Source organism: Carlito syrichta, unplaced genomic scaffold (genome assembly GCF_000164805.1).
Source record: "Carlito syrichta isolate Samal-C Ts95f unplaced genomic scaffold, Tarsius_syrichta-2.0.1 Scaffold101911, whole genome shotgun sequence".
In the NCBI taxonomy this organism is placed as follows: Eukaryota; Metazoa; Chordata; class Mammalia; order Primates; family Tarsiidae; genus Carlito; species Carlito syrichta.
The window spans coordinates 44,025-58,637 of record NW_007046007.1 but is presented as its reverse complement, the minus strand read 5'-3'; the positions used below and the strand labels follow the sequence as shown (position 1 = coordinate 58,637).

At 37.0% G+C, this 14,613-nt stretch overlaps 1 protein-coding gene across 1 annotated transcript in view; it reads left to right on the top strand.

Annotated features, from left to right (window-relative positions):
* LOC103266952 (leucine-rich repeat-containing protein 7-like) overlaps window positions 1-14,613 on the top strand; it is a gene marked incomplete at its 5' end in the record, with an annotated part of 62,688 nt that overhangs the window by 17,109 nt on the left and 30,966 nt on the right. Inside the window, 3 exon segments of the mRNA XM_021715585.1 lie at window positions 15-153; window positions 934-1,026; window positions 3,867-4,007. Of these exon segments, the coding sequence (XP_021571260.1) occupies window positions 15-153; window positions 934-1,026; window positions 3,867-4,007 (373 nt within the window).

The window sequence follows — 14,613 nt, the reverse complement described above, 5'->3', positions numbered from 1 at the left end:
TGCCCTCTTGCTAGACCCCGCTCTCTCCAAACCGAGAGGGAAAGAGAGCGGCCGCCCGGTTGCGCGGGAGGGCGCGGCCTGGGCTCTCCGGACCTGGGGCAGAACGCCCCGCCCGGGACAGACGCCGCTCCCCAGGGCCCCGACGGCAGGCTCGTTAGGGCCGCCACGGAAAGGGGCTCTCCCGCCCCTTTCTGGAGGAGCCCGCTTACGTTCAAGTCGGCCCGACGTGTCCATGCAGCCTGTGCCAGTCACTGCCATGAGACTACTAAGCCGTCGCTCCTAACGAGCAACAATCTTCCCAGCAAGAAACAGAAAAATTAGCAGAGATTAAATGCCCTCCCACACAGTATTTCATATAATCAAATTCCTGCCATTTAGAATTCTGGTTTTCATACCAAAAGCAATGTTTAAATTCCAAACATACTACAGACGACAAAAATAGATGGTGTCTTTATGAAGACTACAGATGTACAAATTAGCATATATATTGCGGCAGCAAAGGGAAATTAATCCAAATTCGGTTAAAAACTGGTCACAGTAAAGCATGGAACGTACAGTGATTAGGAGAGTAAAAAACAGCATTTGAAGAGTTACATTTTATTGCCTGTTCAAATATCTCTTAGAGAAATCTGGTGTTTCATTTTCTAAAACAACTATCAATTGACCATCATCCTTGGGTGTGGTTTTGGGCTTTGGTATAGAGGGCTTTGTGTTCTCTGCATTAACAGAAGGATCTTAAAGATCTTTTTGTGAAAATGGAACCCTGTGTTCTCATTTTCTAGGTTTTAATGCTCAGGTAAATCAGGGAGCTGGGTTATAATATATTCTCAGAAGGTTTCACTCAACAGTTTTATTATTTTATCTGGTGTCCTGGCAAAAGCACAGGTCACTGCATGTATTATGTATTTCTTTAATATTGGATTTTATTTACAGGTATATGCTTTTCAAATAATTAAATTGTTTGTAGGTCGTGTCTACATAACAAGAACTGTTTTGCAGCGAAAGAGTGAACTAGCAGATGCCGGTGTGGGTGTTAGATTCTGAATGTGGGAACTGGTCCACCTTGTAAAACATTTCATTAGAACGTCTGTTTCAAATAGGTGTGCTCAGTCCTATTAAAGGGAGCCTCATCAAAGCCTCGTGACTGGCTATCAGTGGGAGACACCTGGTCGGTTGTCACCATGCCTTACCTCAAGTTATACCCTCCATGTAGACAGATAACTTGGAGGGCAAAAATATTTGGGGCCAAATAATACAGTACAGTTTGGGAACTCTGGCCTCGCGTAGACACGACCATACATAACAGGGTAAGATGAACTAGCCAAGAAAGGTTGTAGGAAGCTTTTTGGAGCATATGTACAAAGACTAGTAATGAGAGGCAACAGAGGAATGAGTGAAAACTAAGCATGGAAAAGAAAAGATAAATTTCTGAGCATTTGGTACTGATGTCCCAGTACATAAGTAAGGATGGAGCAAGACTTTTAAGTGAGAATGTAGAGACGGCCAAGGGATATTTGGATCAGCAAAAGTCTGTATGCCCTGCCTGTCCCAGATAGTGGATCCATGTGTATTTTCCATCGCTGTGGCGACACCTCCCTTTTTAGTTTGTCTTCACATATCCCCTGTGTTTTTACAATTCCCTGGGTCTGTCTTTAATTTTTCAGAGCAATTTCAATGTATATTCAATTGCCTCTCATTTAAATCCAATAAATTAAATTTCCTTAGGGTATTGCTTTCAGCCATCAGATTGTGGAAGCACTCCCTCTTGTTTTCTCTATGTAACATTTCCCCCCCCTTTTAACTGAGTTACTAGCTATTCAGGCTACATCTTACTTAAAACTTTCCAGCTAGTCAGTAAGATGAATTCAGGGAACTGAAGCACAGACTTATTATGTAAAACTGGTTTTGACATAGCTGTGCTACTTAACATTCTGTCCAAAGTCAGACTGCACCAGAGACATTTTTTTCCCCAGTGAAATTTAGTTAAGTCATTTGAACCCTGGGTATCAAATAGTTACACTCGAAATTATAAGGTATCTGTCCATTCCACATAAAAGGCAACTGCCTAGAGATCTGGACATTGGATAAGTTTAACAGTCCAGCATAATGTTGGTAAGAGAGCTCAGTTTTGACCTTGGAGAGGCAGCTCGAAGTGCCACCTCAGACAGAAGATGCTAGTTTTATCCTTTAGTTTAACTACAAGCCTCATCAATGTCAAACTGCGACTGAATTTAAAACAGGAGCCCATATGTCTGAGACTGCTTCTGTTCTATAGGAGCTGAGAGACTGCTAGACTGGAATAATTTTTAATCTTAAGAATTATCAGGCAGGCACAATGGCTCACGCCTGTAATCCCAGCATGTTGGGAGGCAGAAGTAAGAGGATTGCCTGAGCCCAGGAGTTTGAGACCAGCCTGGGCAACTTGGTAAGACCTCATTTCTACAATAAATTTTTTTAAAATAGCCGGGCGTGGTGGTGCATGCCTGTAGTTCCAGCTACTTGGAAGGCTGAGGAGGAAGGATCACCTGAGTCAAGCAGGCCGAGGATGTGGTGGCCATGATTGTGCCACTGCACTCCAGCCTGGGCAACAGAGTGAGACTCCAAGTCAAAAAAAAAAGAATTATCCAAGTGCCAAATTGAAATGTTCAGTTTCCTTTTCAATTCTGGCATAGTGTCAATGAGAACTTTTTGTACAAAATAATCATGAATCAATAACAAATATGATTAGCACACTATCAGAGATATACTAATCTTTCAGTTTAGCTCAGTGAGACTTTGATACTAAAAACCATTGCCTTAATAATAATACCCTCAGAATAGGACAGCTGCCTACTGTTAATGTTCAATAATATTAACCTAAGACAAAGTATACTAAGTTAACTTCTGGGAACTTTTTTTTTCCCATAAAGGGGCCAAATGCTATCAGTGGTCACATTTCCATTGAAGGTTGAAGGAGACTATACTGGTGGAAGCGACTGATGACAGGGCATCTAAAATTTTAAATTTAATTCTTAAATATTAAGTTTTGTAAAAAAAAAAAAAAAAATATCAGTCACTTTGAATAATTTTAGACGCAGCTCTTGAAGGGTAGCCACAGTGCAAATATCGCCAGAGTATTCTGCAGGTATTTATACATTTTAGACAAATAGCATTAACATTTCAACAAATTACTGTTGCATTAGTATCATTATGAAATGTCTTGAGTTTAAAATATAATTTTAAAGAAACAAAAATTTGAATATTTGGATTCATATATAACTCATTTGATTGGCTTACCTGAATTAAGTAATTTCAATCAAACCAATGGTCAGATTGAATGACATTTTGACCAGCTGTCTTTCTGAGTTGTTGTAATTATGCCTATAGATTGAGCAATAAAAAGAAAACCAATTTTGGCTTTAACATTGCAATGCATTCGCTCAAGACAGAATTAGAATTGGAAGCTAGTATGTGTCTTTTTTGTGTGATGATCTCACAACGTGAAAGAGAACATGAGATTTGCAGCTGGTAAAATTTTAGATCTCACTGTTTGAATTCTTAAAACTAATAGACTACCACATATTAACAATAGTTGTCCAAAGTCACTACTACCATGATATATGAGAGATAGATTTCATGACTTTGAGTTAGCAGCAAGTGTATCTTCTTTGCTTTTGTCTTTTCTGTAGTTTTGGATGGTACTCATTATGTGCATAACTAACACTGTTTACTGTATGCTTCTGTCTGATCAAGCGCATGTTTGAAAAAGAAAGTTACTGTTTTTGCCTGCTTAAAGTTAAATGTGATAAATTTAAACATGTTCATGTAATAATCAGTTTGTTGAGCATGTGTTCACACCCTGTCACATGATTATTTCCTCTACTCAGAATGCTGCTTACAAACACAACACAGTTAACCTTGGCATGCTGCCCTATGGAGGTATTTCAGCAATGCATGCAGGCAGAAGCATGACTTTAAACTTGCAGACTAAGTCTAGATTTGATCATCAAGAACTACCTCTTCAGAAAGTAAGTATGGACTGCCCTACATGTGTCAGCATACCAAAGCCAATTAATGTTGTTTGTTCATTTAATGTGTTTATAGTGTGCACACACCCCTGCTGATCACAGACTCTCATGAGTCCAAAAAGCACAGGGGCAAGTACACGCAGAGCCCACACTCTTAGTTGCTAAATGGATATCTGTAGCTACACGCTGATCACCAGGTCCCTGCTTTTTGGATTGAGCTTTGCTTTTTGGATTGAGCAGGTACATGGTGTGATGTGCTGCTTTGAGGCTCATTTTTCTTATGACTCATCTCTCTTCTTCCTTGTTTTTCTTTCTTTTGTGTTTAGATTTTTTTTTTTTTTTTTTACTGTCTTGGGGATAGCCCCATCTGTTGTCTTGGCGATGCATTCTGAGGACATTCTGGAAATCATTATTGGTTTTCACTTGATTCCTTTGGAAAATACATAGAATCCTAACTTAAAGTGGAAATTAAGTGGCTGGTACATCTAAATGCTTCTTCAGCCTGTTTTCTTTGCAGGAAATACAACATGGAAGTAAAAAAATAAGACACAAGTTTGTGGCTTAGGAAAATAGGTCAATGGAAAAGTAGCAAGTTCACATGGCTTTAAATGAAAATGTAGGCACATTTAAAGGGGAATATATTGAAAAAGGAAACATTTTCATTGTTAAAGGAACATTTCTACCTGTTTAATTCAAGCAGAGAATGTACATTTTACATGTTTAAGTTAATTATGTCTCGTGTCTTAATTACATTTTTGAAGACTAATGAGCTATTTTCATACACTATTGTCATTATTTCTATATATTAATATAGTCATTAACTTAGTAAGTTTTTATGAAAAAAAGCAACACAAAGTCGGAATAATAAAATGCCAGTTGACCCTCAATACTTCTCTTTTAATAAAATAAATGAACATGTGGAACAAACCCCTGTCCCAGCAAAATGAAGGTCATGAGACCTCAAATTTCTGTTTTATTGTTAAATTAGTCTTTAGCAAGATTCCCTAATTCTAGATAGTTTGGTGCCTGATGTGAGAAAAATAACAAAATTTAAAAAGACATTTATATTCACAGCATTTTCATAACCCACCTTCACTCACAAAAACATGGAGAATTTTTGAACGTTGTTTTTCCTGTCCTCAGTCTCCTGTTGCAGGACTAGTAGTGTGCTGGTAACTCTGGGAAAAAGGCGCTGATGTGTGGTATTTGCCAATGTCTGTGATATAAATACTCCCACTATGGGCAACTCTAAGGTACCAACCTAATGTTACTGAGCTCACAGTTGGGAAGACTCCTGTACAGTTGGCTCCTGCCAGCTGGTACAGATTGGCTCCAGCACACCGATTTTGCTTAACTGATTTTGCTTTGAGCTCAGCTTAACCGATTTTGCTTGAGCTCCTACTTTAATGGAGCCTGTTCTCCGTGTTCTCTCAGATGCCCGATACCCTCATCCTCTTTCCGAGCAGACCAGTCTTCAGAAAGGCCTTGAAGCTTAATTGCATCAAGAAGTAAATCAGATATCACAACTTTAAATAGCACCTCTACTATAGGGCTCGGCAATTGAAGAGAGATCAAACCTGAAAACTAAAATAAGAGAATTATTCTCTGAACCCCCCTATTATATCATATGGAGACTCCCCTATTTTACTTTATGTTGGCCACTTACTAATAAGTCTGTGTAATAATACAGATATATACAGTGTCTGAAGAATGGCAATACACTTGAAACAGTGTATGTCAATATCTAAATTATTATTCAGGTACACACTAGGTACCTCTGTATTGCTGTGTTAATTTTCTGATGTCATTTGAGGGACCCCACAGAATGAATTTAATATAATCACTGTAGTTCTAAGATGATCTATAACAAATAATGTACAGTTTATTTGGGAACTTTTCACCCATGCTCAGTTGAGCACATAGATAACCTAAAGGGATTCTCTTTGGAAGTTCATTAAAGTGCAAACCAGGAATAATTCAAGTGTTGAAAGACTCCTCCTCAAAATAAATTACCATCAACACAATACGATTCACACTGGAAGGCAGAATGAGAAGGTAAGGGATGAAAATGACACACAGGAAGGGAAGCTCTACATTACGCCCAGAACGCCATGATCCAAAACTTACCAGCTCGAGGCCCATAAACTTGAAGTATTTAGGCATCCGGGACTTTTCCCCCTTGTCATCAATGCAGGAAACTTATCGGGTGCCGAGTGCATAATCAGGTTCAAGAATAGTTCCAGGCTCTGCCTTCCCCCCCGCAGATTCCAGTCTGAGCCTGTGCCCCTTCACTTTTGTTCCTCGATGTGTTTCTTGTGCGGAGTTTTTCTGCTGAGCTTCAGGATCAGCCTGCCTCAAGATGCAGGCTCTCGCATTATGCCTTCCGGGCTCCACTGACCATTGCTAACAGGTCGCGTGGTTGAGGCTCAGTTTCCCTGAACCCTTCTCCACAGGAAAGGAGACAGGAGAAAGTAATTTTCCCTTGATTTAGAAATGCACAAAAATATACCATAGCACTTTTGTCTTGCTACTTAAGATGGCCAAAATTAGTGTCTCGGGTATTTAAGATTTTTTTGCAGTCCATATGCTCACTGTCCACGATAATTGTTCTAAAAAACAGGGTAAGACCAATTAATAAGCAAACATTTTCAGTAAATAAAATTGACAAAACTGTTCCTTCTCCCATAGAAACTCTGGAACTGTCTCCTTTATTCATAAAATTCCTGAATGATAATTTCAACCATCTCTAGGTAGGACTCTAGGTTGTCCCAGGACGAATGAACATTTCCTAAGGAACCTAAATCAGTGCTTTCACCCACTGCAAGTTAAACACCAGAAATGGAGTTGCAGCATCCATCGTGCAGGTGCTACTCTCCCAAGGGAACATGCCAGGGGCTGAAATCCAGGTCTTGTCCCCACCCTCTCTGCTTGCCAATGCTTCCCTCTTGCAATGAAGAGGAAGAGGCACGCTTTTATATTTCTTCTGCCACACAAAGGCTGTCTTTAAGCAAATTTGTAATTAATTAAGCGATATGATTACTAATGAAGGAAGACTGAAGAATTCTGCACCTTGCCAGCTGTTTGCATAGTGAACATTTACGTGAATGAGAAGGGAGCACTAGGCCAGACTTTGCTGTGTATTTTTAATATTTCTAAGTTTCTTATATTTTTTACATGCCAGGTCAGGTATACATTTTTCATGGAAAAAGTTAGGGTTTCCATACTATACACTGTAAATTACATTTTCTATAATAATTTTGTGGAACCCTTTAAGATATTAAGAAAATGCTCACAAATACAGTGTTAGCTTAATAATTGTAATGCCCTTAATATATTTATTTATTGATGATTGTGCTTATTTCTGAGAAAATTTAGTAATACTTAGAAGCCAGAACATTTAGAACATATAAATCAACTATTAAAGTATACACTCATTAGTATTTCCTATTTGTTTATTTATTCATTCCTTCACTCATTTATTCATTTATCATCTATTTACTGCCTTTCCAAAAAGCACTTAAAGCAATGTTCTGTTATGTAATTAATGGTTCCATGTATTTATTCAGATGTGTTTTATTGTAATTGAGCTTAGCTATCATCTTGAAATTTCACGTTATTAGAGAGAAATACAACATTGTAAAATGTCAGTTCAAACTACCATTTTTATTCTCCAAATTAATGGTAGAATGAATAAATATTTCCATTGGGATAAAAATAAAGATTAGAATGGATTGAAGATTTGCTATGTACCTGGTGCCAGGGGGTACTTCAAATATATTTTTTTCCTCATAACTCACAAAAACCCTCGAAGGACACTTGTGTCTTCATTGTTTAGATGAGGAAACCAAGGCTAAGTGTCACACGAAAGAACTCACCCGTGTTTTGCTGTTTGACTGTTATATTCCTTTCACTTAGCATTGTGGTGAGAATTTGAATCTGTCTCTGCTTTTGACCCACACTCATGCTCTTTTTACCATAGAATGATGCCTTCTCAAAAGTTTGCAAAACCTAACGTTTCGTAGAACATGACTCATAACCACGTACTATAGCACTTTTGTCTTGCTACTGAACATAGCAAAAATTAGCATCTCAGATATTTAAGTTTTCTTTGCAGCCCCTATGCTCACTGTCCATGATAATTGCACTAAAAAACAAAGTAAGACCAATTAACATTTTTCAGTAAATACAACTGACAAAACCATTCCTTCTCCCATAGAAATTCTGGAACTGTCTCCTTCATTCATGAAATTCCTGAATGATAATTCTGACCATCTCTAGTTAGGACCCTGGCGCATCCCCGAGCAAATGAATGACGTTTCCTAAGGAATCTAAATTGATGTTTTCACCTACTGGAAGTTAAACACTAGAAATGGAGTTGCAGCGTCATGGCTGATAAAACTCTTTCATATGCAGTGTTACCTCACACCATCACCAAAACAGCCTAGAGAAATAGATATGATGAAATAGAGAAAATAGTACACTGATAGAGTCTATTAACGAATCCAAAGTATAACATAGCCCTAATCATTCCCTATGTGGTACACGTGTAATGCTTTGTTAGCTAGCTGAGCTTAATGAATGCTGGTAATTATCTTGTGCCTTTTTAGACCTACTTGCATTTCCCGAGCACTCAGCATTTCCAAGAATTGAGTGTGGTAGTAGTGAAAGGCTAAAGGTTATGGACCCAAGAATATCACTCATTCATCATCCAGGCTACTGCAGCCCTAAAGACAAGCAGAGCCAGGGAAGAAATCGTCGACCTTTTCTACCTCCCTATCTTCAGATGCCTCACAGCCAATATAAGCAGTGTGTTCTCTTATACAGTGAAAAAAATGTTAATTTTCTCTTCTTGTTCTTTTTTAAAAACTCTTACCACCATAATATTATACTAAAACATTTACTGCTTATTGAATTAGACACTAATATAAATTAGTTATAATTTCGGAGGAGAGAAGGCGGAAGTCATAGAAATATATGTATCAAACAGTGTTATCAGAGAATCTTGCCTGAAAGAAATCAGTCTCACTATTTGTTGTATTAAAGTTGACAAATTAGTTGATACTTGTCTCACCATGTTTTGAGTTAGAGAGATTTAGATAGCAGTGTTTGCACCTAAACTGTTTTTCATTTCTAATGTGCTTTCTTACTGGATCTATGCAAATTCCTCAGGTTCCAATAACCAATATTTGGTATACCCTTATTCATCCTAGCACCACAGGGCTACATACCTAATGTCATTTTTTTTCTGCAGAAAGTAAAGCAAGATTTATGCTGCACCTCGGGGCAATTAATGCCTATAATTTCTATTGATTTTGTTACATTTATTATTGGTGACCTCTCCTTCAAGAAATATTTGCTTAACTTTCTAATTATGAAAAAAAAAACCTTTCAACCTGTAAATCCACACAAATTCTCACAGATAGTGGCTAAAATTACCAAAGTAATAATGTTAGTTCTTATGGGTGCTTCACTCCATTATAATGAAATTCTGGTTTAGAAATCACTTGGGCATTACATTAGCATCTTCAGATTGAAGTCCATGAAATCACAAGTATTTAGACCCAAGTTTGACATACATTTGCCTTTGTAATACCTGTTTCACTGGAAATACTTTGGGGAAAATGAGTTTTAATAATTTTTACTGAAGATTTTTTAAAAAATCTGTGGCAATGCCCTTTATGAATCATGTGTCAATTGCTCAGCAAAACAGATCTTTATCTTCTTAAGGAATATGTCCCTAAGTCCTTTGCAAAGTGCAAAATTCTAATACCACTCTCTAGCAAAATGCAGTAAGTATGATTTCACAAGCATACTATGCACCCATCAGTTAGTGGATCAGAGTAAAGCTGCTGTACCAGCTAAACTTATTTAACTCACTTATGTGAATTCTATTCACATACATGTTTGTACACAAATGCATACATATGGACCTACATGTATGCATGCACTTATCATGTACATATTCGTATACATGTACGATCATACAAAGATATTTATATGGACATACATATTGCGACCCATTTATATATCAGCAAAATTAGAAATTACTTCATCAGGTAGACATTTTGATCATTCACAGTAGTAAAATCACATTTTTAAAAACTGACTTTATTTTTTGAAATTTTTAATTTTAAACATGTGGGATACAATTCAGGGTTATGCAGGTATCCTTGTTGATAAGGTGTGCCTCCACCCCGCAGTATCTTACTACTGCCAATCCCGCCCTCCCACCAGCAGTTTCCCACTATGGCCAATTGCTTTTCTGTAGTATGACGATAGTTGTTCAAGGTCTGCTTATGAGTAAGAACATGTGATACTCAGTTCTTTGTTTCTGTGATAGATGACTCAGTATTATAGACTCTGAGTTCATCCAAGTTGCAGTGAAGTGCATAATTTTGTCTTTCTTTATGACTATTTAATATTCTATCATGTATATATACCACATTTTTTAATCCAGTCCTCTTTCAATGGGTAGCATGGCTGGTTCCATGTTTTTGCTATAGTGAACGATGCTGCAATAAACATACACGTGCAGGCATCTTTTTCATAGAGTGATTTGAGTTCCTCCAGGTATATTCCCAGTCGGGGAATTGCGGGGTCTTTTGGAGGGTTGATTTTTAGATCTTTTAGGAATCACCAAACTGTTTTCCACAGGGGTTGTACTACTTTACATTCCCAACAACAGTGTAGAAGTGTTCCGTTTTTGCCACATCCTCTCCAGCATCTGTTGTTTTTTGAGTTATTGATGATGGTCATCCTGTCTGGAGTTAGGTGGTATCTCAGTGTGGTTTTAATTTGCATTTCTTTGATGACTAGTGAGGTTGAGCATTTTTTCATGTATCTGTTGGCTGCTCATATGCATTCTTTTGAGAAGTGTCTTATCATGTCTTTTGCCCAATTTGTAATGGGGCTGTTTTTTTTCTTTTCAGCATATTTGAATTCCTTATAGATCCTAGATGTTAGGTCTTTGTCAGATACACAGTTGGCAAATATTTTTTCCCACACTGTGAACTGTCTCCCCACTCTCTTGATGGTTTCTTTGGCTTTGTAGAAGTGTGTCAGTTTGATGATGTCCCACTTGTCTATCTTATCTCTTATGGCATGGGCACTTGGAGTTTTGATCAGGAGTTGGTTGCCAGTTCCAATTTCCATAAGGATGTCTCCTGCATTTTCTAAGTTTCTTATAGTGTGAGGTTTTACATTTAGGTATTTGATCCATTTAGAGTTGACTTTTGTGTATGGTGATAGGTAGGGGTCTTGTTTCAGTCTTCTGCATATGGTCAGTCAGTTTTCCCAGCACTGTTTACTGAATAGGTTCTCCTCTCCCTGGTGGTTGTTGGTGGAGACTTTGTCAAAGATGAGTTGGTTGAGAAATTGAGATTTTGCTCCAGAATCTTTATCCTGTTCCATTGGTCTATCTGCTTGGTCTTCTACCAATACCAGGCTATTTTGATAATTGCAGCTTTATAATAAAGTCTAAAGCCTGGGGGTGTGATACCTCCCACTTTGTTTTTGTTTTATTTTGGTTTGGGGATTTTTTTGGCTGAAGATTGTTTTGGCTATTTCTGGTCCTTTATATTTCCATATGAATTTCTATATTGTTGTTTCCAGGTCTGAGAAGAATGCTGCTGATAATTTAATGGGCATTGTGTTAAATCTGTAGATTGCCTAGGGTAGGATGGACAACTTAACAATGTTGATTCTTCCAATCCATGAGCATGGAATATTATTCTATTTGTTTGTGTCATCTTTTATTTCTTTGAGCAGTATTTTGTAGTTTTTATTGTAAAGGTCTTTCACGTCTCTGGTTAGGAAGATGCCAAGGTATTTCATTTTTTTGTGGCTATTGTGAATGGGATTGTGCTTTTTACTTGGTTTTCTGTTTGTTTACTGTTGGTCTATAGAAGTGCAACTGTCTTTTGCACATTGTACCCTGAGACTTTGCCAAAGTCCTTTATCAGTGCAAGGAGGTTTTTGACAGATTGTCTTGGGTTTTCAAGGTATAGCATCATATAATCTGCAAAGAGGGATAACTTTACTTCCTCTTTTCCTATTTGGATACTCCAATCTCCTTCTGTTGTCTGATCACTCTAGCTAGGATTTCCAAAACTATGATGAACAGGTGGGGTGAGAGTGGGCATCCTTGTCTCATTCTGGTTTTCAGGGGAAATGGTTCCGATTTCTGTATGTTTAGTAGTATGCTGCCTGTGGGTTTCTCATAGATGGCTCTTACTATTTTGAGATATGTTCCAACTATGCCTAGATGTTTGAGGGTTTTTATCAAGAAGGGGTGTTGGATTTTATCAAAAGCTTTTTTCACATCCAATGATATAATCATGTGGTTTTGTTTTTACATCTGTTGATATATTTCATTACATTTATGGTCTTGCAAATATTGAACCAACCCTGCATCCCAGGGATGAAACCTATTTGGTCATGGTGGGTGAAAATCACATATATTAAATCTACAAATGATCACAGTCATCTTCACTAAGACTTCTACTCAGCATTACTGGATTCTTATCAAATATTTTAATTTCCAATTTTTTTACTAAATCACTCAGTCATTTTCTCTATTATTTTGAAATATTAAAGGCCTGCAGAATTTAGAAGCTAAAGAAATAGTGCAATTTTCTATGTCTTTATCTTTAATTACTTTCTTATGATGAGGACAATACGACTCACTGTTTTAACTATCTAAAGAAAATACAAAGAATGTACTACAAAAAATAATTGAATGAGTAAACTGAACCTCAGTTTGGTTATTTTCTCTGGAATAATAAATATTAACAGTGACAATTTCATTTTTGGTTTACATTTTCGATAGCTCTTTATAGCCTTTTATAGAATTTTGACAGCTAAGCAACTGGATTTACATACATTCTTTCTCCTTTGGGAAAGAATATGAACATTCTACATAATTCTTATCCAGTCCCCACCACTACCACCACCACTAAATATCAATAAATTGTTTTCATGGTCTTTCTGTTACTGCAAAGATAAGTCATCCGCAGTTATCTCATTTAAGAAAAACAAAAAGGCCAGAGCATTCTTAAAAGCAAATTACCTCAGGAATCTCCTCTAATTTTTCTGTCTAGTGAAAGTATCTTTTTAATGTGTCTGCATGTTTATGTTCCTTTTGGTCATGTAATATGGAAGAATTAGTGTGATTATTCATTCTAGTTTTGAAAGAGAGAGATTAGCGTATAAACTAATGAAGTACTTACACCATCACATTAGCATTTTGACTAAGAGGATTTAGACTTTTATTTTTAACATCAAGGAGAGTTCTGTAATTCTGTGTTGCTCTCTGACTAGGAGTCATGTCTGGGCAGCTAAAACAAGTGTGGTGGAGGACATAGGGATGGGGATAGGGTGGCGTGGAGGAAAAAGAAAATCTACGCTGAATCCTGATTGCTTCCTAAGAGCCTGCATTGCTCAGACCTAGTCAGGTGAACATGTTAATTATTCCACTTCACTGGCAAAGAAACCAACTCAGAAAGGACATGAGGACTGAAAACTCAAAAAGAAAATACTGGCTAGTACTGCTTAACCTGCATGATTATGTAACTGCATAATTTTAATATATTATTTACCTGATTTTAATATCCAGAAAAATTGTGCATGGGCATATGCAAGTATATTCATCTGGAAAAGTAAAGACTAGAAAATCAATGCTTGAAATGAGACAGTCTGGCATTGCATAGCTACCTAGATATTTTCAGTAACATGTACTTAAATTTCAAGTAACATGTTGTCCACATTTGATTTTTCAAGTAAGCACACAAATTCATTCCTGATTAAACCAGGAGCTTATATTCAGTACCTTTTTCTCCTTTATTTATATTTTCTGATAAACTTATTTTTAAAAATTTATACTTACCAAAGTACAAGAAGAAAATTGAAGTATCTCCTTGCTTTTCATTATATGCATTAGACCCTAGGAAAATGTCATCGAATGTCAAAATAAATCTTGTTTTAGAATTTTTCCAAGCATTTATTTTTAAAAAATATTTGTGGTCAGAATGCAGATGGGGTCATTATATGATTTTTGTCTAAAGGACCACTCAGTATAACCAGATGAAGCCTGGCAAATAGCCCATCTATCATGTGTTATGAAGAGAGTAGCATCGTCCTCTGTTTAGGGTTGGAAGACAATTCTTTGCACAAAGTACAGCTGCACATACACTTTCCAACATGTGTGGAAAATGTCACAGGAAACAAAGGGGTATACTTTCTCAACCACAGGAAAACTTCCCTGAAAACCAAGTGGTAGCTGTTTATCCTATAGACTAGGGAAGGAAACAGCATTTGCAAAGGCAATTGCAAATATGTCACTATATATCCCTCCCCGGAGGCTGTTTTTCAGATCGATGTGTGATTGCTCAGAAAACAGAGTCCCCCAAAGTATCTAATAATAGTAATAATAAAGACAGGGTATTGCTATTTGTTGAAAAATAATAAGCAAGAAATCAACCAAAAATAAAATATTTATTAAGAGTTTAAATCTGAATATATAAGTGTTTTATAGAAATAAATTTGGTAATCAAAACAGTTGTGATTTATGTTTACTGTGATTCTAATAATATATTTTTTCTAACAGCAT